The 25,343-nt window shown below is 39.2% G+C and overlaps 1 protein-coding gene across 2 annotated transcripts in view; it reads left to right on the forward strand.

Moving 5' to 3' along the window:
- TBC1D32 (TBC1 domain family member 32) overlaps positions 1-25,343 on the forward strand; it is a 131,345-nt gene that overhangs the window by 20,424 nt on the left and 85,578 nt on the right. For both annotated transcript variants that reach the window (XM_054722529.1, XM_054722530.1), the window contains exons 9-15: positions 1,722-1,866; positions 3,922-3,981; positions 11,572-11,662; positions 15,335-15,475; positions 17,929-18,021; positions 22,241-22,383; positions 25,176-25,303. In XM_054722529.1, coding sequence (XP_054578504.1) covers positions 1,722-1,866; positions 3,922-3,981; positions 11,572-11,662; positions 15,335-15,475; positions 17,929-18,021; positions 22,241-22,383; positions 25,176-25,303 — 801 coding nt within the window. The remainder of the gene's footprint in view (positions 1-1,721; positions 1,867-3,921; positions 3,982-11,571; positions 11,663-15,334; positions 15,476-17,928; positions 18,022-22,240; positions 22,384-25,175; positions 25,304-25,343) is intronic.

The following is a 25,343-nucleotide window of genomic DNA, read 5'->3' on the forward strand; positions in this document are numbered from 1 at the left end:
AAAAAAAAAAAAAGTAAAATAATAGTAATAATAGTGCTGATTGAAAATAAAAATGTAATAATTAAAAAGGTGAAAATCAAGTGAGGAAAAAGAAAAAAATATTAGTTTCTTAAGTAAAAGATGCAAAAAATGAAAATAAAAAAATATGAGAATAAAAAATTGAAAAAAGAATTGAAAATTAAAAAATAGGAAGACTAAAATGTGCAGTAGCGGCTGTCATTCACTTCCTCTATTATTCTGTTTGGTACGCCTTTTTCCCAGTCTGGGCGGTATTTCAGTTCAGCTTCATTCCAGGGCTCCTCAGTGTTGGAAGCCAGTCCTGCTTTTTAAGCCAGCCCTGTCTTAATTTCTCGTATTTATTTTTGATTACACCAGAGACAATTAGCGTTTCAGCCCCTGGGTGGCAGTGTTTCTGAATTGACCTCCGGGCCTCTCTAGCTCTTTTTTTTTTTTTTTTCCCCTCTATGGCACTCACTACCGGTTTGTGGAGGTGTGCGCCTCAGAGCTGCCTCTCTGATGGTCACACGCAGCTCTGGCCCCAGGTTCCGAAAAAACACCTTCCCCCTGCAGTCTTTCAGGGTTTCCACCTGGGTTTTTCTATGTATTGGGCTTAGCAATCAGAGTCGGAAAGAGCCCAGGTGTGCGGACCGTGGGTCTGTGCCCCAGACTAAGGAGCCTGCACTCCTTTGAAAATTCTTAGTCTGACCCTCCTCATCAGATTAAAATGAGTTGCTTTCAAGAGGTCACTTCTGTTAGCAGCTCAGAAGACCCCCCTCCTCATTCACGGATCACGGCAGTTCCAACTGCCGCTGATTTTTCTAGGCACAGACCTCCCGGCTCCTGCCGGTCCTGCGGCTGCCGCACTTCCCTCACCCAGCGCTTCCCTCACCCACCGCGGGGATTAGAAACCGCAGCTTATTTCAGACAAAATCTGACCTTTCCGTGGTGCAGTGAAGAGTTTCTTTGAATCCAATGTTTGCGCTGATAGGGGGCCGGTGGTCTGGTGCTCCCAGCAGTTCAGTGTTTGCAGTTGTCGCGGAAAGTCAGGTTTCCACTAAAATCCTCCTTTCCTTGCAAGATGGCGAGGCGCCCAGCGAGCCCGCAGCTCCAGGAGGGGACCCAGCCCCTGTGGGTGCTGCGCGGTCAGAGGAACACTGCCCAGCACTCCCCCGCCTTCTCCTGGAGTTTAGCTGTCCCTTGGCTTGCCCACATACACTCCCTCTGCGAGCCTCTGCTGCTCCGACTCTCCGCCCCAGGAACAGACTCCAAACCCGACTCTATTCCGTCGCCATTTTTTCGGCATATATCTTCCTTTTAATTTAAACATTTTTTAATATGGCTATAAGAGCAACTGGGAGTCTTGAAAAGTTAAATTTGGAGAGACAGTGTTGAAATAGAAAGAATATAAGTTTCTAAAGCAAAAAAGCCACTTACTGAAATATAAAAAATAGTTGTTTCTAAAGGTTACTTAACACCGTTTCATAAATATAAAGTGTATCACCAGTTTTTACATATATATATATATACTAGAGGCCTGGTGCATGAAATTCATGCACGAGTAGGTCTTCTTTCCCCCAGCTGCCAGCACCGGGGACCCAGGCTTCCCTAGCTTCGTCCGGAGGACATCCGGTCTAATTAGCATATTACGTTTTTATTATTATAGATGTGTATTTGTATGTATATCTATAGTAACATTTGTTTTTTCTTTCCCAATCTTTAAGGTACATGGAAGAAATTGTGGAGAGTACTTTGTCCTTATTATCAGTTAAACGTGATCAAAGTCATCTTGCCTCACAAAAGATTTTACATCCCATCTACTTTCTTGTATTGGTTGATGCCAAGGCTGTGTGGTTCAAAAAGTGGATGGTGAGAAAAAATGAAATAAGTTTTTATACCTTTCAGTGCATAGCTATATTTCAAAGAATAGGTAATGTTTGATGTTGGTTGTGTACTAAAAGTTATAATTGTTAACTTTTATATGTGTTAACTTATTTACTTTTTATAACAATATATGAGATAGGTACCGTAGTATTATTACTCCATTTTACAGATGCAGCAACTGAGATACAGAGAAGTTAAATGACTTGTTCAAGCTTGTTATCTAGTAAAAGTTGTTTATCTTGTAAGCAACAAAGCTAGAATAGTTTTGTTTTTTTAAAATATATTTTTATTGATTTCAGAGAGAGGAAGGGACAGGGAGATAGAAACATCGGGAAGAGACCTCAATTGACTGCTTCCTGCATGTTCCTACTGGAGCCTGTAACCTGGGCATGTGCCCTGATCTGGAATCAATCTGGTGACCTTCTGGTGCATGGAATGACGCTCAACCAACTGAGCCACACTGGCCAGGCCAGAATAGGGTTTTGAATTCATTTGAACTTATTAAGCTGAATGACCTATCCAAATCTGGTCATCTTTAGATTAAAAACATCAAATTTTTAAAGCAGGTATGGTAGAACATAAAGATTCTATGCTCACTTTTCTCTGACTTAGGTGATATGTCTGAAAATATTCCTTAATTTGCCTCTTCCTGAACCTGTAGTTGGGAAATGTGTTTAAAGCCTAAATGATGGTGATTTCCTATGGAGCTTACCATTGTCCTGGAACTGGAACTAATATTAAGAGTAAAGAGATCCTTATACTGTTACCTCTCTCATCTGCTGTTGAATAAGAGAGGTCTGTGTCTGGCAATAGTAGAAGCAGTGTTGGCTTATGTTCTCAGATATTTGTCCCTTTCAACCTGTCTACTGAACATCGTATATTTGTGGGGAAGGGAAGGGCTGGCCCCAGGACTTGCCATGCAAAACAGCAATATATTCATTTATTACTCAGCACAACAGCTTGATTGTAGGTCAACATATTTCTCTTATTAAACCTGAAAAGGATTAATGGTTTTGAAAACATTTTCAGCTATGAGTTTAAAACACACAGGATTTGATTAATCCTCAATTAACTAACCCCCCATTTAATTAAACTCTATTCCCCAGAATTCTGATATATTTTACTTAATAGTATTATTTACTAATTTTTATTCTCAAGTAAAATGAAGAAACCACATTGAACACTAATGATATCTAATATAATTTAGGGAAATAATATTCATGTGTATTTTCCCCTTGCTTTGTACAATGCAAATGAAGCATGTTTTAATCACATCCATATTTAGCTCTAAGGAGAGAATGAAAGATCTTTTGGCACTTTGAATCTTTTAAAAAATATGATTGGCAAAGCATGATTAAGATACTGTCCCTTCAGAGCATTTCATCGTTTTCAAATTTCTGCATATGTAGATAGTACAGTATCTTCTATAGTGTAAGGGTTGTGATTTTCAACCCCCATGCCCACTTTTGTATTTTTCCTTTAGGCTGTGTCATACACTGGTAGTCAGATTTGTTTTTTGGTGGTAGTGGTTTTAAAATAGCTTAGTATGGCCTGGGCAGTGTTGCTCAGTGGTTGAGCATCAACCTGTGAATCAGGAGGTCATGGTTCAATTCCCAGTCTCAGGGCACAGGCCTGGGTTGCAGGCTCGATCCCCAGTAGGGGGCATGCAGGAGGCAGCTGATCAATGATTATTTCTCATCATTGATGTTTTTATCTCTCCCTCTCCCTTCCTCTCTCCTAAATTAATAAAAACATATTTAATATAGCTTAGTATGGAGACTGGTCACAATTGAGGGTTAGAAAGTTTTTCTACTGGTCTGTCAGTAAACCCATAGTTTTTGATATAATTTAGATTCTTGTGATTGCTGTGCTCATAATCTATTATACATAGAAAAACCTGTTTGGCACTGATTATAATAACTTGAAACTAAGTTATGATGTAATATATGATATTATTGGAAATTATGTAAGAAAAATACATTTTGAATGGTGTAGCTTGAATATTAAATTAAATATGATTTTTTCCTCTCCTAATTTTAGCATGGATATTGTAGCAGAACTGTCGTACTAAGACTTCTTGAAAAGAAATATAAATCTCTGGTATGTCTATATTTCTGTTTTTATGTTGAGACATATTATCCACAAAAAATGTATGATGTAATAACTTGAATGTGCAAAGTTGAGAAATAATCCGTATTGAATAATGAAGGAGTCCCCCTTTCATGCGACTTTTAAACTACCATTGCACAAAACATAAAAGGATAAAAGTAGAGACTTAAAATACAGTCAAAATAACAATTAGGAAGTACATAACTGCATAGTAGTTTGGTTGCTAAACAAGCTAGTTTGAGATATAAGCCATTTTTTGAAAGTATTATGTAATTTAATTCATATCAGGTACTTATAAGGGAGTGAGTTCTATAAAGTATATCCGTGGTTTTGACTAAAAGTTGAATGAAAAACGTCAGAATGATGTATGCTTTTGCAAAAATTGATCCAAGTTAACACCAAATATAAACTAACTAGAGGCCCAGTGCATGAAATTCGTGCACAGGGGGTGTGTCCCTCAGCCCAGCGTGCACCCTCTCCAATATGGGGCCCCTTGAGGGATGTCCGACTGCCTGGTAGGATCAGACCTAAATGGGCAGTCGGACATCCCTCTCACAATCCAGGACTGCTGGCTCCCAACTACTCGCCTGCCTGCCTTCCTGATTGCCCCTAACTACTTCTGCCTGCCAGCCTGATCACCCCCTAACCACTCTGCTGCCAGCCTGATTGATGCCTAACTGCTCCCCTGCCAGCATGATTGCCCCTACCTGCCCTCCCCTGCAGGCCTGGTCATCCCCAACTGCCCTCCCCTACAGGTCTGGTCACCCCCAACTGCCCTCCTGCAGGCCTGGTCCCCCTCAACTGCTCTCCCCTGCAGGCATGGGTCCCCCCCAACTGCCCCTTCCCTGCAGGCCCGGTTGCCCCCAACTTCCCTCCTCTGCCAGCCTGGTCACCTCTATCTGCCCTCCCCTGCAGGCTTGATCGCCCCCAAATGCCCTCCCTTGCAGGCCAGGTCCCTCCCAACTGCCCTCCCCTGCTGGCCATCTTGTGGCGGCCATCTTGTGTCCACATGGGGGCAGCCATCTTTGACCACATAGGGGCAGCCATCTTGTGTGTTGGAGTGATTGTCAATTTGCATATTACTCTTTTATTAGATAGGATAGAGGCCTGGTGCATGGGTGGGGGTTGGCTGGTTTGCCCTGAAGGGTCTCTTGGATCAGGGTGGGGGTTCCCTTGGGGCGTGAGGCTGCCTGGGCGAGGGTCCTGTGGTGGTTTGCAGGCCTGCCACGCCCCCCGGCGACCCAAGCAGAGGCTCTGGTATCTGGGATTTATTTATCTTCTATAATTGAAACTTCGTAGCCTTGAGCGGAGCCAAGCCTCCTGTTTGCTCCTTGCCCGCAGCCATTTTTGTTGGGATTTATTTATCTTCTATAATTGAAACTTTGTAGCCTTAAGTGGAGACCAAGGCAGGCCAGGGCTGTGGAAGCTTGGCTTCCTCCATCACCGGGGGCAACCCAAGCCTTCTGCTCTCTCCAGCTCTGTGGCTGTTGCCATTTTTGTTGGGATTTATTTATCTTCTATAATTGAAACTTTGTAGCCTTGAGTGGAGTTCAGGGCCCGCCAGGATGTGTAGAAAGCTTGGCTTCCTCCATTGCTGGAGAAACCCAAGCCTCCTGCTCACTGCATGGCTGCAGCCATCTTGGTTGGGTTAATTTGCATACCTGATCCTGATTGGCTGGTGGGAGTGGCTTGTGGGTGTAGCGGAGCGATGGTTAATTTGCATATTACTCTTATTAGATAGGATACTATAAAATTATTTAAGCAGAAATGTTTAATATTTATTGCTGCTTAGTAGAAATATATGTAAGGGCAGTGAAAGAAATTGAAAAGAGGTCAGCAATTCAGATAATTGTGACAAACATGAAAAATTTATTAAAATATAATAAATTATGCTAATGTGACTTTGAGATGATAAGTATTGTTTATGTAGTTAGAATCTTGAGTTTAGAAGTCAGGTGAAGGGAAAGATTCATGGAATTGTGAATTTTTGGGTGAAGGTAGTAGAGCATAAAATGAAAGAAAGAGAACAATAATTGTTTTGTGTTTGAGAATCAAAAGAATTGAGCTTCAGAAATGAGAAGAGGGATATTGAATAAAAGGAATGGAATTTATTTGTAGAGGTAATAGGTGCTTCAAAATCTTTAGACAAACTGAATTGAAATAAAGTCTTTCCACATCTCATTTCTCTCCCATTCCCATTTTAAGTGAAAATTTGTTGTTACCATACGATCATGGACTGATCTTGTTAGAATAGAGAAAGGAGAAAAAAAACAAAGAATGGAATGATTATTTTACCCCTATGGTTTGGCATACAAATAACTCACTGTTGCTAATACAGAGGCCCTGATGGGAGTATTTCAAATATGTTTTTTATAGATTAAGTATTAAGTCTGTTTGTTGCTTGAAAAGTTAATTATGCCATCACCAATTTTTAGCCTGCAAATAGTTACATTATTATAAACAAATTTACTATTTTATTGACTTGGTCAAATATTTTATTTCCTGTACATAATGGGTCAAACTTGCATGAGATTTCAACTTAAACTTCATTTCTCTTTTAAAAGCTTTCCTAAATTTATAAAATATAAAAGTATTCTATCTAATAAAGAGGGAATATGTTAATTGACCCTCACACTGTCTCAAAGATGGCGATGCCCACAGCCAATAATGAGGGAATATGCTAATTGACTGCCACACCCTCAAATATGGTGGCACCCCCAGCCACAAGATGGTGGCGCCCAGTCCCCTCAGCCCTGCCAGGCGGCAGGTGCACGGCAAGGCCTGGGGGCGGGCCTGACCATTCAGCACGCCTGCCTCCAGAGTTTCCAGTCCTCTCAGCCCCCCAGCCGCCCAGGGCCAGCCTGAGGTGCAGGCAAGCCTCGGATGGTGGCTTCCCAGCTGCCCAGGGCCGGCCCAAGGCACAGGCAGTCCTCGGATGGCGGCTGCCCAGCCAATGCCTGAGGCATAGGCAAGCCTTGGATGGTGGCTACCCAGCCACCCAGGGCTGCCCAAGGCTCAGATAACCAGGGCCGGCCAAGGCTTGCGCTGCTGGCAGTGGCAGCAACAGAGGTGTGATGGGGCATCGCCTTCCCCTGATTGCTAGGTCGCCTCCTGTCCCTGAGGGCTTTCAGACTGTGAAAAGGGGCAGGCTGGGCTGAGGGACCCCCCTCCAGTGCATGAATTTTCATGCACCGGGCCTCTAGTTTTGTATATATATATATATGTGTATGTATATATGTATGTATATATATATTAAAGAGAACTTGGCCCAACTTTTGTAAAAAACATTGGGAAAAATGGATGCAAGATCTGTTTGTTCCCATTTTCCTTTCAGAATTGATCAGATTTTGTGCATCTACAGTGGAAACTTTGGACCACTCCATGGATTTATCTTTTGTTCTATAAGAGTTCCTGTCATAAGGACTTTAGTCATAGCAGCCTATTTAGCCTGGTTACCTGCTATAGCATTTCTTTTGGCTTCTCTTCAGTGCTATCTGATAACATTTTCTGCAAAAATGGAATGTCTCATTGTCTAATAGGGGAGCCACTAGCTAGGAAACTGAGAAACTGAGTTTTTAATTTTCTTTAATTTCATTTTATAACTAATATCTGGTTTGTGGCTACTCTGTGTGATTCTATTTGTTACAGTTATGACATTTATGACATTTTCAGTAGGTAGCATTAGACAAGAAATAATTTGTGTGTATATGCTGTCATTTTAAAAAATATATATTTTTATTGATTTTAGAGAGGAAGGGGGAAAGAGAGAGAGATAGAAACATCAATGGTGAGAGAAAATAATTGATCTGCTGCCTCCTGCTCACCCCACACTGGGGATTGAGCCCGCAACCAGGCATGTGCCCTGACCGGGAATCCAAAGGTAACCTCCTGTTTCATACACAGGTCCATGTTCAACCACTGATCATGCTGGCTGGGCTGTGTTGTCATTTTTAAAAAGAGATATCTGAGGAAATTTAGGGCTTTATTTCCATTGTAAAGTTATGAAATACTTGGAAAGCATTTGGCTATCAGCATAAACATTTAACCTTTTATTTTTGACAACTTGAATCTTTGCCCACCCACCCTTAAGTGAACGACTTCTGAAATGGCTTTATTTAGTGCATTTCCTATTTTTCTTGTCCTCTCAAAGTCATTAAAAACTATTAACAACTAGGTTATTTAAATTCTCTTTGTTTTTCCTATCATAGGTTTTTCCTACCATAGTATATTTTTAACACACACCCTCCTCTCATCTTGGTATATATTGATTGTGCAGTAGAATGAGTATCAAATTAGGTCCTGAATTTTACAGCAAATATCTATTTTCCTGAGGTTTAGGAAAATAATTCTTTATACTTTTAACTGGACTCTGGAGACTAGTTTTAAATTTACTGTTTAATGGGATATTATATGATGTGATTGTTTCTTTGCTGAGATTGTACCTTTTCCTGTGATTGTTACCTTTTCTCAAATAAAATGTGGCACATTTAAGAAGTAAGGAAAGGAGTAGTAGGAACAGAAGTGGGTGTAAGTGGGTTTTAAAGGTAAAGCTGGGTAGAGATGGGTGTGAGGAGTTGGGTTTCTGAAGGTTTGAATGGAAATGGATGAAAGAGTCTTTGAGAGATTATTTTGGAGATAGTGTTTCAAGTTCACAGTTAAGGAAGCTGACTATTCTTTGCTCTTTTGTGTCCTTATTCTTTAGGACTTCTGTTAAGTGTATTTATTTTTCCATAATGGCACTTGTCATTCTAAGCCATATTTGTTGTTGCTTTTTACCAACAACAAGTTGACTAAGAAGTAGGCTTGCAGGAGCAAGTTTATCTAGAAAGAGGGAGTTCTATCAGGAGAAGGTTTCAGCTTTGACTTAGAGAAACTCATGACAAACATAAACAGATCACTGAATGTTTTTTGGGCAATAGTGTGTGCTTATAAATGTTTCCTCAGGTTCTGACCAAGCAGAAGCTAGAAAGGGGTGATATGGTCATTGATATGACAATCATTGACTGCCCTCTTTCATGAATTGACAACCCAGGGAATGTCCTCATAAAATTTTTGTAGGAGTTCAAGGCAGCTTGACCAGTTGCTTTGCACTATGTTTTTGCTGTTAGCTGGTAATCTCAGAGTTGGCTTGCATTGATTGGATTGGACTATGCCTCCTGTTCACTATGGGATACTCAGTAGATGCAGGACAAACTGGAATAAAACAGGAGTTAAGACTGTACAAATAGCAAGCAAAACAAGTGAAGAATAAGCAGGTTAGTAGCACAAATTTTTACCCAATGGTGCCTCTCCAGAACAAAAAGTTACTTTGTACAAATTTCATTGCAAATCATAGGATAACAAATTTTGCAATGAACGCCCATGAAGCAAGTTGGAGCTCAGGTTATTGTTGACACAGACTCACAAGATGGCAGATCTGAAGGGCTATGAGAGTTTGGGACTCGAGGGGGCTCAGTGAACAACTCTTTGAAGTTCCCACTAAATGTTGCCACGTCAGGGTCTTTAAGGTAATTTTAATGGTAGTTCCAGGATTAAGACCATCATTCAATCTGAAACAGTGCATAAAACTGAATGTATTGCTTAAGTTAAGCAAAGCAGAATCTTCATCAGATAGGGTTTGGGGAAAAGCTTGGAATTCAGGGAGTGATGGGCTTTCAGAGAGGAGAATGAGTTCAGCCAATTGTAGAAGAGATCTCAGGTGAGATTGTTGCTGACTAACTGGCTTTTTCAAATGTGCTTCCTGGAGTGTGTCTGTTATTGGCTGATTTTCAGAAGCAAGCGGCTAACACTAATTGCTCGGCTTTCAGAAGTATGTTCATTGAGATCTTTTGACATATATTGATTTACAAAATTTTAAACTTGTTCTGTTGGATACCTGTTACCATAGTTATATAGCTTTATCATTGATTTATTAAGTAGATTGAAGTCATCTATAAAACAAATTACACTTTTCTGAGGATGGTGGGGAATTTTTTATTCTTAATGAATAGGTACTATCCTGGAAAAGTGAGGGGGGTGCTTTTGGTAGTGGTAGGAAAATGTTTCAGGGCAATATAATAGCATGTTTAAAGGCTTAAGATTTGGAAAACACATAGTACGTATGGAAACTGCACATATTTTATATGACTGGACATACATTGCTAAGATAAATGTGAATTGGTATTAGGAAAATTTCTTGAAAATCAGTTCTCTGAAAGCTAATATTAAGTGGGTAAAGGTGTTTAAAACATTCTTGGGTGCTTTAAATTGGGTATGTGTCAATTAACTTCAGTTTGTTTCACACATGTGTAGGGCAGAGCATAATTCCATAAAAATAGAAAAGACATTGTTCAAGCAAATCTTCAGCTCCTTCCCTTTTGCACATGACAGTGTTGATTTAATGTAAACGTCAGGTTGGAGTGTGTTTCAAATCTAATTGGCGTGTTTTGATTGGTGAAATTTCCCAGTGAATTTGCTTTTGATGAATTAGTTATTTGGTTCCATGTTGAGTTGGCTATTGGGGACTGATTTTTACATAGGTAGATGTACTTCTGTATTTGTTTGTGCAAGCGAGTGATTAGGACAGGGAGATACCTGGAGGATCAGAGGTATAAGACTGTCAGATCATAAAGAGTTTTCGTATAATGTCAACTTTAGGATATTGGCATTTATTCAGGAGGTGTGGTGAGCCACTGGTAGGTTTTTAAGTATTGAAGTAACATCATAGTAAGGCTTTTGAATATTTGGAAAATGGGTTTAAGGTGCTAGGTGGAGATAGGGTAGAAGTATTGAAGCAAAAAGATTGAGAAGAGTCTTCTCAGTAATCCAAGCAAAAAATAATAGAAACATGAATTAGGGCTCTTAACAGAGTGAATTGGGATGAATGGATGGACTCAGGAGTACCATATTTAGAATGTAGGATTTAAAGGACTTGGCTTTTTGAATGGGGGGTGAATGAAGACTTAATTGAGTGACTAATGTCATTCATGGAGATAAGTAACAAAATAAGAGAAAAATAGGGGAGTTGGAAAGTTTTTAGATTTGATTATACCTAATTTGAAATTTAGATTTTTAGGAGGGCAGTTTTATATTATTGATCTGAATCTCTAAAGTTGGATTTAGAGGAGATAGATAAATATGGGAAGGGATCCCATGACCACCCCCAGATTTGATGATTTTCTGGAAGACTCTTAGTACTCAGCATATAATCATAATCCCAGCTATGATTTATAACAGAAAGAGGGTACGAAGCAGAATTGGCATAGGGAAAAGGCTATGATTTATAACAGAAAGAGGATACGAAGCAGAATTGGCATAGGGAAAAGGCTATGATTTATAACAGAAAGAGGATACGAAGCAGAATTGGCATAGGGAAAAGGCTCATTTGGTAAAGCTTGGAGGATACCATGCACAAGCTTCCACGTCTTTTTCCCAGTATCAAATGTGACAGCTCGTATGAAATGTTGTCTACCAAAGAAACTCATTAAAGACTCTGCCCATTTTTTAAAACTGGGGGTTGGTTATGTAGGCACCCTCTGCCTAGCACATACCAGGACTTGTAGGCTGCAAATTTCTAGAATTAATAAGTTATTATTTTATTAGATAACTGCAGCAGTTCAGCAGTGTGTTCAGTACTTTGAGTTATGTGAGACTATGAAAACCGATGAGGTTGTGGGACATTCAAAGCATTGTGGTAAGTATAGTTTTCTTTGTTCTGTACTTTAAAAAAGGGTACAGCTTAGTAGTAACTCTTATTTTTTTAACAGTTGTTAGTAGCATGGTAAAATTAGATCACTTTTGCTAATGTAAAATATTTTCACAAATTTAAAATATATACCATAATGATAGCTTTTTATAACCTATCTACATTTGAAATTAATGTATCATCATACTGTTTCTTACCAAAGGCAGTTCTTTAATTTATACTAGAGTTTATGTCCTAATATGTTATACTGCTCATTTTTTCTCTAGTGTATCAGTCATTTAATTGTCACTTACAGATTTTAGTAGGAAGAAAATTCTATAAAATACTATTTTATTATTAGACAACTCACCCCACCCTGTGATTCTTCTCTGATTATCCTCAGTCTGAGCTATTATAGCCTAGATGATTTATAATCTGGCCCTAATCTCTCTTTCTCTATCTAAATTTTATCTCTAATTAGTGATTAAAATGAATCTTCTTTTACAGTCAGATTCTTTTTTATTTTATTTTATTTTGTTAATCCTCACCAGAGGATATTTTCCATTGATTTGTAGGGAGAGTGGAAGAGAAACATTGATGTGAGGAAAACATCAATTGGTTGCCTCCTGCACAAACCCTGACCAGGGCCCAGGCCAGGAAGGAGCCTGCAAGCAAGGTACATGCCCTTCACTGGAATCAAAACCTTTGGTCCGCAGGCTGACGCTCTATCCACTGAGCCATACCGGCTAGGGGTACAGTCAGATTCTTCTGCATATCAATGCTTATATATCTTTGTCATTCCTACTCCTACTGCCCGTATCCACATCCTTTACACTAATATATAATTTATTGTGAAAGAATAAACTTTATTTTAAAATGTTCTCAAAAGATTATCTTCCTGTTTTGGATTTTTATTGCTCTTTTGCTTACATCACACAACCTGCCATGTGAATTTCTCATTCTGTTATTTTGTCACTTCTCTAAGTAAAGAGTAAGTTCTTTGATTATATGAAGATACCTTATTTTTTTTTTTAATCCCTGGGTAAATTTTTCATCTAACTCAAGCAAGAAAAATGGTTAAACACCAATAATTAATGGGCTTCAAAAGCCAGTGTTTCCTAGTGGAGGAGAAAATACAGAAGCCAGAGTTTATTCTTCAAGAGGAATAAAAAGATAAAAAAGAAAAGGGTAGATAAGTTTATGTAAATATCTCATTTATAAAGTTATAGATTTTTCTAATTTCTTGATATTAAAATATTTTTATCCAGTGCTTTTACCTCCCCTCCTCCCCCATTCTACCAGCCCTTAGTGACTTTTCTTTCTTTCCTTTTTTCTCAGGCTGCTTCACTGCTTTCTTCTGCCATTTCTTTCAAAATTTTTGCTCTTTATTTTCTTTCAGAGTTTCCTGCCTCCAGTTTCCCAACTTTAGATCAGTCCAAGCTTCCATCTTCTCTGGTCCTTAGGAAATTGAGCAGAGAGCAGTTGTGTTGTAAATTGACAGTGCACATATCTTTTTCTAACCACAGCTGCTCTCTTTGTGTTACTTTGGGATCCTCTTAGATGTTCTTTCTTTGTTGTTTCATGATAGCTATTGCAAGCCTTCACCAGTCTCGTCAAGCCCCGTGCCTTGCTCCTGCCCTCTTTTCTCTCGAGAGACCTTGCATCCTACTTCACTAAGAAAAATGGAACTTTGCAGATATGAATTCCCCAGGTATCCTGCTTCTATGCATGCAAACACATGTTTGTATGCCTTTATTGATATCTCCTTTCTCTGGGCCACAGTGGAGGGGTATCCTTCTGTTCCAGATTGGTCTCCGTCTGTTCTTGATTTTGTTCCTGTTTGGTATTCTTTGTTTTTGTTTCAAAACCAGAACATTGCTTTCCTTGTTACTGTGTCTCCCTTTGTCTTGGTTCCTTCCCCTGCATCCTCTAGACCTCCTTGTAGGTCTTTCATATAAAAAACTGAGCAAGTTCAATGTACCTTATCTCTGCTTCAGAGAAAACTCTTCGAATTATTTGTTATATACCCAGGCCACATTTCTTTACCTCTTATTCACCTTTTTTTTCCTTATTCACTTTTTAGCCACAAAAATGAGGCTTCTATTTCTGCCACCCCATGACCTTCCCATTATCATTCCCCCTTTTTCTTATCCTCGTTTTACAGCATTGGTCTCTGTTGACCCTTTCCCTTCTCTTCCTGGTACCATTCTGTTTTGGATTTCCTCATTCTTGTCCAACAAATTCTTAGTCACTTGAAAGGCTCTTTTCTTTTCTTTATATGTTTGTACTCACAAAAGTTTTGTCCTTTGTTCTTTTCTCACCTTAGTCTCCCTGTTCTCTTTTGGGAGAGCCATTCACTCTCGTGGCTTCAAATATTCTATATTTGTATGTATATTGTAACTATCTGGATGCTCCATGGGCTTTCAATATTAAAATATTGAGGACTGAAATAACTTTTTTCTCTTTTTAGACCTGTTTTTATTTCCCCCCTTTAGAATTACTCAAATAGAAGACAAATTCACTACATACACAGATATTTGAGTTAGGAACTTGAAAATTTTTTTATTCTTTAATATTTCACATACAGTCCTCTCTAAGGCATATTGATTTTCTTTTCTTAAACATTTATTTTTATCTACCTGCTCTTCTCCATTCTTTTTGCTGATGCTTTTGTTCATGATTTTTTTGGATGAATCTTATTTCAAGCCTTGACCTTCTTCCATTCACCTTTTATGTTGCCATCAGAGTCAGTTTTTTACATGCATATTTGATAGTTACTTTTCTGCTTAAAACCCTTTTGTATCATCCCAATTGCCTCTCGATAAGGCCTATGTTGCTTCTGTCGTTAAATCTTCTGTGCTTTGCCCTGATACCCGCCACTCTTTTGTCTTTCCCACTTGTCCTCCTTATTCTCTGGCTATTTCACTCTTTGCTGTACTCTGAATTGGAAGCCCAATTTAATGCTTCTTAATGGTTTTTGACACCAGCAAATAGTTCAACATCTTGGATAAAACAGGTACTCAGTAGATCTTGAATGTATGGGTGAGTGAATAATAAATTTATTGGAGGGTTTCTGTATTTCAGAGACTCGTTTCATTTGCTAACAAGGTTATAATAGAAACTTTTGTAGCATTGACTTAATTGGTAGAATTAAACACTAACTGATGTTTTCTATTGATTTCCTCCCTTCTTTAACTTATTCTTGAAGTCTTTCTTGATGACAGATAACTCTGACAAACTTAGGTTTTTTTGTTGTTGTTTTGTTTTAGAATGAACGCTCTATGTATATTGCACTTTTCTGAGTTAAGTTTTATAGGAATGCTTTTCTCCAGAGAGTTAGGTGTCAAGGGATCTTAGGAAACAGTAAGAAAATGATTTTTTACAACCAAAGGACTTGTATGCATGCAGATAAGCATAACCAATGGATACAGACAGTAGGGGGGCGAGGGCATGTGCTGGGGAGTTGGGGGGTGGGAGCGGTCAATGGGGGAAAAAAGAGACATATGTAATACTTTTAACAATAAAGAATTTAAGAAAAAAAAGAAAATGATTTTTAAAAATTTATACCAAGTGTCTACATTATAGACCGCAAACTTGTTTAATGTTTAGAAGGGAATGATGACAGGTACTATAAAACATAATGGCATTAAAATAAATGTAATTGTTTGCTTCTCTCCTAAGGGAACAAACAGAAAACTTTCTACTACTCAGGGCAAGAATTACAATATATTTATTTCATCCACTCATTGTGCCTTTTGGGAAGATTATTGATCTATACACAAGGCAGAAAGCTGTTTCCCATAAAGCTGAGGAATAGAAAAGGTATGTACCATCAGGATAAATGAGTATGCCCATATATGGTAAGATTAATGTTCTATGGATTATTAGAACTTGGAGATGTCATATGGTCTCTTCTATGGTACTTAGCAACATACCTTTTACATTTTTGTTCTTTTCCAGTATGTGCTTTTTCTTTCATGTGTAGTTTTTTTTTCTTCTTCTATTCATCTAGCCTTTCATGCTTACCTTATTTCTCCCTGCCTTTCAAAATCCTACATATACTAAGTGCGCTGTCCAGTTCTGGATTTAGAACTAGTCTATGTTATCATTTTAAGTTCTGGTTCCCTATAAACTGGTGGTGATCTTTTGGGCTAATCACTTACGTGTAGTTTCATTTTCTTTATTGGGAATAATGGAATAATGATGTCAGTGTGGCTGGGCTCACAGAATTTTTGTGACGATAACAAACGTGAGGTTTGAGAGCACTGTTTTATAAACTGCAAAGCCTTGCATCATTTGATATTTTGCTATGTTATTGTTACCCTAATTCCCATTTAACGTTTTCCCCATCAAACTTCAGCACGTGCTATTCATTATCTTCTTTACCTCCCTTAAAACTTTAAGTCTATACTAGGAATATAGTATAAAGATCAGCAAACTTTTTCTGTAACATGCCAGATAGTAAATATTTTAGGTTTTGTGGGCCACATATTGTCTGTGTTGCGTATTCTGTGTGTGTGTGTGTGTGTGTGTGTGTGTGTGTGTGTATGTGTGTGTGTACACATAGCTGGCTCGAGACTGCTATCCTTAGAAAGACCTCTTGCAAGGTTGGACCTTGGCTGGCAGCTGGGAACTTGGATATCTCACTATTCCAAGAACTGGTTCACTGTTTGTGTACACAGTGTGGTTTATGCCGAATATCTGCCTTCCTTCTGGGTGTCTGGAGTCCTGGTATGTGCTAGGCAGAGGGTGCTGTGTGATTAACTCACAAGAAACACCTTGGGCACCGAGTCTCTAATAAGCTGCCCTGGTAGACAGCATTTTATGTGTGTTGTCAAGAATGGAGTGTACTCTGTGGATTTCACTGGGAGAGGACCCTTCGACCCTTGCACCTGGTTTGTTTCAGACTCACCTTATGCTCGTTTTCTCTTTTGATTTTGCTTTGTATCCTTTTGTTGTAAAAAATCATAGCTAGGAATACAACTATATTTTGAATCTTGTGACTCCCCCAGAAAATTATTTAATCTGGCCATATCTTTAAAAATTAAAAAAACAAACCCCACAAAAAACCACTTCTAACTTGTGAGAAAATTACTAGACCATAGTGGTTAGAGTTTGCCAATCCTGTTAGTGTATCTTCATTTTGAACACATTTTTGTACTGTTTTCTTGTTTTACTTACCTAAATCTTTGTTAGGCTGATTGTGAGCTCCTTGAAAAAACAGGGTTTTTTTTTTTTTTTTTTTTACATATTTCTCTTATTTCCTGTGGTAGTATAATTCTAGGCATAAGGGCACTCAGTAGAGAACTGACTTTGAAGAGAAGAGCTGCCATTTAATAGGATATTGTTAGACTATAAAAATAGAAAGATTAGTATATACTTGTGATGTTATTGCAGATATTTAACTGAAGTTTATGTCTATCACCTGTTATTTATTTAGCACTTTATTGACTTTTAACATCTACATTTTGGCCTATCAGGTATCATAGGTCTTCTATAAACTCAGTTTTGAGAAATCTATTTTACTGTATTAGCATAGGTCACCATTTACTTTTAAGTTTCACATGTAATTTCACCAGAATTTTTTTAGGTGAAGATTCTGTAGTAGAGGTTGGTAAACTATAGCAATTGGGCCAAAACTGGTACATCGTTTTATATGGCTTGTGAGCCAAGAATGGTTTCTGTGTTCTTAAATTATTGCAAAAAGTAAACAAAGAATATTTTGTGACATGTGAAAAATATGTAAATACCAAATTTGGTATACATAAAGTCTTATTGGAAAATGGCCACAATTGTTCACTTGCATATTGTCAAGATCAGAATTATTTATGAGAGGTACTATTTGACCACAAAGTCTAAAATAGTTACTATCTGGTTCAAAATTTGTTTTCTGACCTCAGTTCTACAGTGTTATTTAGATAAGTTAGCTGGACCAACACATTAAGCTGAATTGTATTGCTCCTAATTGAATAAAATAAAACAGTCCTGATCAGATTGGTAGATCTTCCTATGGTAGGTTTATATTAACTGATTTGTCCAACATAAATAGCAAAACTTCACTATCACTAAAGAAACTACTGCATTACTTGCCGTCTTTTAATTTACTATGTTTAATTTGTTTTTCTGGAGTCTTCTTTCTTCTGATTATAGCCCCCTTCATCCTGATTATACCACAGTCTCTGTGAAAACTCAGAATAGGAAGCTCAGTTAAACTTTTTTTTTTTTAAGTTGTAAGTCTGTGCTAGAAAATAATTATTTTCTGTTTCTTTTTGAAGATTCAGTGTTCCTTACAGATCTTCTGGTTCTGTTTATCCAACTTATCTATTATTCACCAAGTTGTCCAAAGATGACATCAGCTGCACATTTAGGTAACTGTGCTTCTATTTTAAAATATTTAAATATTTTAAATATTTACATCCAAGAAATACGTAAATATTCTATTGTCTAGATGTTTTGAGTGATTGACCTAGTTAAGTTGAGAGGTTTCCTAAGATGCAGTATTATCATAATAAATTACATTGGTCCTGGAAGTAAAGCATGAAATTAAAATGTTTTCATTGATGTTTTAAGTTGTTTCTAATCTGCCTTTTTATTTAAAACCAATTTTGCAGGGGATTTTAATATTGTTGTATATTAAGATTAAGATGTTCTTAAGAAATGCTATTAAGGGACGATCCATTGATAAGTACTGATACATATATGTATATTTTATTTATTTATTTATTTAAAATTTTTTATTTTTTATATATTCCTGGGTGTTTTGATTATCTTGCTTGTTTCAGCTCACACCCAAAACTTCAGGATCTTTTCTTCTTACTAAAGAATAAAACCAAAAAACCCCAACATCACACCTTTATGTTTTTTAGTACAATGCCTATTAGTGTTTAATTTTTAAAAAGTATTTTAAATATTAACCTTTAAAAAATAACATAATTTTTCTTTTAATATCAATGAAAGTTTCCAATACTTTATCTGAACACCCTCATAATCCATAGGCCCATAGTGTCTTAAACCTGGAAGTTACTCTAGAAATGCTGGCACAAATTCTGAGAGGAACTCAACTGAATCATAGAAAAAATGGTTTGGGCCATATATAATTGATAGATGTAGTAATTGATTGATGTAGTATATGTGTGCAGTTATAACAGCTTGTTAGTCCTAACAATGGCTCTCAGACTTCTTTCTGCCTTTACAGCATTTACATCTATAAAGTACTAGGCTAGTTTCCCCTGCTCTATGCTCCTACAACATACTGTGCTTCCTTTATGATAAAAATTTTCTTCTTTGTTATAACAGTTGTTAATGTCTTGGTTTACCATCTAGTTGACTTTTACAAAATATTTTTCTTTCTTTTGAGAGAGAGAGAGAGAGAGAGAGAGAGAGAGAGAGAGAGAAAAACACCAGTGATGAGAGAGAATCATCAATGGGCTGCCTCCTGCAGGCCTGGGAATCAAGTTGTAACCCGGGCATGTGCCCTGACTGGGAACTGCACCTGTGACCTCTCGGTGCATGGGACAATGCTCCACCAACTGAGCCACACTGGCCAGGGCATTTTGAACTGTTTTTAATCTTATTTACTCCTGCCTACAGTGTTTAACATAGTGTCTGGCATACAGTAGACACTAAAAAATAATAGATAATTGGATGGATGAATGATGGCTATATGCTCATCAATAATCACTCTCATTGCAAACAGCGTTTCTCATCTGGAGATGGTTGAAAAAAATTACTTCACTTTCCTTTTCCACTTTCTTTTTGTTAAGTATTAACTTGAAGTCTTAGTGTGTTCATGGAGTATTGAATATTATAACAAATTTAGAACATTGGTATTATTTTAATACTAGAGGCCCGATGCACAACATTTGTGCACTGGGGTATGGGGTCCCTCAGCCCGACCTATGCACTCTCACAGTTGGGACCCCTCAGGGGGATGTCCGCCTGCCCGTTAGGCCCACTCCCCACGGGTCCTTAGTGCTCCGCGGAGGTGGGAAAGGCTCTCTCCACCGCTGCTGCACTCACCAGCCGTGAGCCCAGCTTCTGTGTGAGCGGCGCTCCCCCTGTGGGAACACGCTGACCACCTGGGGGCAGCTCCTGCGTTGAGTGTCTGCCCACTGGTGGTCAGTGCATGTCATAGCGACTAGTCGTTTCACTGTTTGGTCTATTTGCATATTAGGGTTTTATTATATAGGACTAGGGGCCCGGTGCACAAAATTTGTGCACTGGGGGGGGGTCCCCTCAGCCCTGCCTGCACCCTCTCACATACTGGGAGACCTCAGGGGATGTCCTACTTACCCCAGGGGGAGCGGGCCTAAGCCGCAGTCTGGCCTCCCTTTGTAGGAGGTGACCAGGCTGATCAGGGGAAGGCACCAGCCCCATCACCCTGCTGCTGCAGCCACTGCCAGTCACCACAGCCAAGCGCCAGTCACCGCAGCCACCAAGGTGTTTTCATCAACACGGATTCCAGTCCCTTCACCATGAAAAAAATGACAACCTTCTTTAGGCATTTTCAAGATGTGTCTTTCATAGGATATGACATTTCTTGCTTTATTTTTTTTTTTATCCTCACCTGAGGATATGTTTCCATCGATTTTTAGAGAATGTGAAAGAGAAAGGGAAAGACAGAGAGAAATATCAAAGTGAGAGGAACACTTTGATTGGTTGCCTCCTGCATGAGCCCTGACCTGGGCCTCAGCCAGGGAGGAGCCTGCAACCTAGGTACATGCCCTTGATCAGAAGGACCCTGCGGTTGTCAGGCTGAGGCATTATCCACTGAGCCAAACCGGCTAGGGCAGGATATGACATTTCTTAGCCCTCTAGCAGCAGACCTTCGTTTTTTTCTCCAGGAGTGTGGAGGAAAAACCCTAGATCACCTTTTTGGATTCTTATTACCCAAGTTACTAAGAATATTACCAGTGGTATACAGGGAGCTTAGCCAATGAGTGGTCAGAAAAGGTGTTTCCTCTGTAGTTCACACCAATCGCTGGCTCGGCCCCTGCCCAGGCCTAAAGCCTCTGGTTGAGGCTTTAGGTCTGGGCAGGGACCCCCATCTCCCTCCAATCACCAGCTTGGCCCCTGCCCCCTCTGATTGCTGGCTCCGCCCCTGCCCAGGTCTAAAGCCTTGGGGCTTGGGCAGGGGCCCCACAGCTCCCTCTGATCATTGGCTCTGCTCGCCTGCCTGCCAGCCTGATCAACCCCTAACCACTCCCCTGCTAGCCTGATTGATGCCTAACTGCTCCCCTGCCAGCCTGATTGTCCCCTAACTGCCCTCCCCTGCAGGCCTAGTCACCCCTAACTGCCCCTCCCCTGCAGGCCTGGTCACCCCTAACTGCCCTCCCCTGCAGGCCTGGTCCCCCCCAACTGCTCTCCCCTGCAGGCCTGGGTCCCCCCCAACTGCCCTTCCCTGCAGGCCCAGTCACACCCAACTTCCCTCCTCTGCCGGCCTGGTCACCCCTAACTGCCCTCCCCTGCAGGCTTGATCGCTTCCAACTACCCTCCTTTGCAGGCCTGATCCCTCCCAACTGCCCTCCCCTGCTGGCCATCTTGTGGCAGCCATCTTGTGTCCACATGGGGGCAGCCATCTTGTGTCCACATGGGGGCAGCCATCTTGTGTGTTGGAGTGATGGTCAATTTGCATATTACTCTTTTATTAGATAGGAATATAGAGGCCTGGTGCACGGGTTGGGGCCAGCTGGTTTGCCCTGAAGGGTGTCCCAGATCAGGGTGGGGGTTCCCTTGGGGTGTGGGGCAGCCTGGGTGAGGGTCCTGTGTTGGTTTGCAGGCTGGCCACGCCCCCCGGCGACCCAAGCAGAGGCCCTGGTATCTGGGATTTATTTATCTTCTATAATTGAAACTTAGTAGCCTTGAGTGGAGGCCTGGGCTGGCCAGGGTGTGCAGGAAGCTTGGCTTCCTCCATTGCTGGGGAAACCCAAGCCTCCTGTTCACTCCGTGGCCACAGCCATTTTTGTTGGGATTTATTTATCTTCTATAATTGAAACTTTGTAGCCTTGAGCGGAGGCCTGGGCCGGCCAGGGTGTGCAGGAAGCTTGGCTTCCTCCATTGCCAGGGAAAACCAAGCCTCCTGTTTGCTCCGTGGCTGTAGCCATCTTGGTTGGGTTAATTTGCACACTCGCTCCTGATTGGCTGGTGGGCATGGCTTGTGGCTGTAGCAGAGGTACGGTCAATTTGCATATTACTCTTTTATTAGATAGGATAAAAGAGAAAGTAAGTATTTGCCAGGAGGAGCAAATCTCTAAATTTGCTTCTAACCCCATCCTCGCTGTCAAGCAATGATTTAATATCAAACAGTGAGTGATCTTATATTGTTGTCTTTTGTCATTCGTATTTTGTTATTTATTCACTTTTTATTAACTTGAAGATATGTTAAGCTAGATGATATCTCCTTAAGTTTTAGGTTACAATTTGGTATTACATCATCCTTTGGGCATTGAGTTGTGTGATTTTTCAAACTGTTTAATCTTGATGTTGAACTTTGTTTTGGAACAGTAATAGCTAACCCATAACTAACAGATATATTAAGCACTTAAATGTCTAAAGGTTTAATTAAAAAAAATACTTCTTCCATTACAGAGAATTACTCTCCTGCAGGTATGGTGACTGAAGTTCTACAGATACTCTGTGATCAAAAAGAATGTGCAATCGAATGCTTATGTAACAAACCTGTGGTTGAGGCACTTCTTCAGCCTATTCATCATTTAATGAAAGGAACTAAGGTTGGTATTATTTACTAAAGAGAAAAAGTCTCTTAGTTGGGTTTTAGTGACTATTCAATGGGGTTTTATTTCTAATTTTGATATATTTAAAAATTATTTTATTACACAATTTTTCCACATATGAATGTATTTTATGCCAACAGATGTTTATTTATTGTTAAATTATAGTTTATGCAGTCAGTTGATTTATTAGTTATGTCAATATGGGAGAAAAATACATATAGCATTTTAAAATTCTTTTTTTCTAGTTAGGCTTAGAGCTGATGGTTGTAAGGACTAAGAAAAGTTATTCTATTAAAAAGCTATTTGTGTTTTAAATCTAATAAATCTTGTGAATGTTTTATTATTTGTTTTAATGGCAATTTTATAGCCTTTGGAAATGTGATTGTTTTTCTAAAGAGCCAGCTCTGTTTTATATTAAGAACTAATGTTACTTGAGGAAAAAAGCTTTTAAACATCCTGGTTCCTGACACTTGTATGTCTCTCTACAATTTGTACAGTATATTTCTTCACATTATGTAATGTAATCCTCACAACTAAGGCTCAAAGGAGTGACTTGTTCAAGGTCAGATATTTAACAGGTGGCAGAACTGGTACCACTACTAGTACTGCTGTCTGTAATATATTCCTCCACTTCTGTGACTTCAGATTCTGGGGAATGACTCAGAGTTTGTCAATGAGTTTATCAATAAGTTAAAAGTTGCCTGGTCAGTGTGGCTCAGCGGTTGAGCATTGACCCATGAACAAGAGATCACCACTTTGATTCCTGATCAGGGCACATACCTGGGTTGTAGGCTTGATCCCCAGTAGGGGCTGTGCAGAAGACAGCTCATCGATGTTTCTCTCTCATTGATGTTTCTGTGTCTCTCCCTTTCTCTATAAAAATCAATAAAAAAACATACTTAAAAAGAAGAGACACCATAGAGTGTGTGCTCTCTGTCTCTCTCTCTAAAAACAAACAAACAAACAAAAAAACAAACAAATCCCCTTCCCGCCCCCCAAAAAAGAAAAAAATTAAGCTAAATGTTTTTGTCCTTCCATGTCTGTGTTATGTAGTGTTTTTATTGGTTTCATCTCTCTCAATGGACTGGGCAATTGCTCACCCATCCATGTATTCATTATTCACTGCTCATTCAGAAAAGATTAAGCATTTATGTGAATGCGGTACACAGTATGGAAATCTGGGAAACTAAGAGGATATAATGATAAATTATTTTGATGGTCTTACAGTCAAACTTCGGAAAACAAAATAGAGAAGAAACAAATATAATACCTAATACAGCTTAATTTAATAAAATGCCATAATATAGTGTTGTAAATATAAACTATATACCAGACCTGAGAAATGTGTTCTTGGATCTTAAACCATAAAAATTGTTTGTGTCTTTGCTTTTATACATCTTTAACTTCTTATTTTCTTTTGACACATCGATTGGTTGTCCCCACAAACTTTGTGTTTCTATGAGAGAAGGAAAGTATTTTAGGCAGAGAAGTTGCTCTAAGAAAGATATCTAGTATGAAGTAGACTAACATATATAATAATAAAAGGGTAATATACTAATTAGACCAGATGTCTTCCAGACATCCTTCCTGACGAAGCAGGGGCCAGAAGGAAGCCAGCCTGGTTCCTGGGTGCCTGCGGGCAGCCAGAGGGAAGCCAGCCCAGGTCCCGGGTGCCTGCTGGCAGCCGGCGGAGCGAAGCCTGGGTCCCAGGTGCCAGAGGGAAGCCGGTGCCGGCAGCTGGGGGAAGGAAGGCCTACTCTTGCACAAATTTTCGTGCATCAGGCCTCTAGTGTCTGATATAATTAGGAATTCTTCAGGTGAATATACTTGACTCATTAGTTAAGTTAAACCACTGAATTTATTGGAATTGAAATGTATTAGTTGCAATGTCTATTCAGGTTTACTATAGAGAATATGAATATTGGCATCCATGCAGGTACAGGTAAATAAGTAGGTCCCAGAAAGAATAGGAACTTTAGTAGACTTTGGCACCTTGATGGGTTCGAGCACAAACATGACTCTAGTTTTTAGTATTTGCTTTGTACTAATTTGCTATACACTGGCAAATATTTTTAATACATTCATTTAAAATAAAAAATGAGGAAATATGATTGGTCCAGCCTATGTTTTCTCATTAGGGGACATCATTGGCTATTGGCCAGCCCATGAATTGGCTGTTCTTAGACCTACAACTTATGACTAGTTAGTTGTAGGAAAGGATGCTATCCCTTAAAAAGGATGGTAGTGTGTTAAAGACTCTGTATAATAAAATTAGACTGGATATACAGGTAAACCTTATTTTATTCTGCTTAGATTTATTGCACTTTACAGATGTTACGTTTTTTACAAATTGGAGGCAAGACCCTCCACCAGCCAAAAGATTACCCACCATGGTCGGGACTGAACCTAAATGTCTTCAGGTATGGCTGTACAGGAACCCAGTGAGTGGGAAGTAAAGGGAAAAATGAAAATAGAGAAGCTATTGCATTTGCCCACGAGAATTACATATAAAATTGTAACAGCAGCAGTTCTCTCAATTGTCTTAATAAACAATAACTGATTTGCGTAAAAAGTCTGTATAAATTTTCCTCATCAACTGTGCTGGTAAGAGACTCTAATCTAATGTTACTTTTAATTCAGACATATTATTTCACAGCCAAAGAACCATAACTTTCTTTTTGTTGTGGCAATATAACTTTATTAGATTACACTACTGCCCTTGAATTTTAGTCTGTGATATGTTAGCATGTCATCAAATTATGTGACTCTGTTCTCTTTTTAATGTACAGGCTGCTCCACATTGCTCTGAAGCAGCTTTAATTTATATAGCTGATATTTTGGCAAGAATTGCATCTGTAGAAGAAGGGCTTACCTTACTTCTTTATGGAGAAAATATGAACTCTTCTGAAGAAAAAAGGTATATGTCTGTGTTTTAAATAATTTGTGGAATTATTAGC

The sequence above is a fragment of the Eptesicus fuscus genome, chromosome 10 (genome assembly GCF_027574615.1).
Source record: "Eptesicus fuscus isolate TK198812 chromosome 10, DD_ASM_mEF_20220401, whole genome shotgun sequence".
NCBI classification, from domain to species: Eukaryota; Metazoa; Chordata; class Mammalia; order Chiroptera; family Vespertilionidae; genus Eptesicus; species Eptesicus fuscus.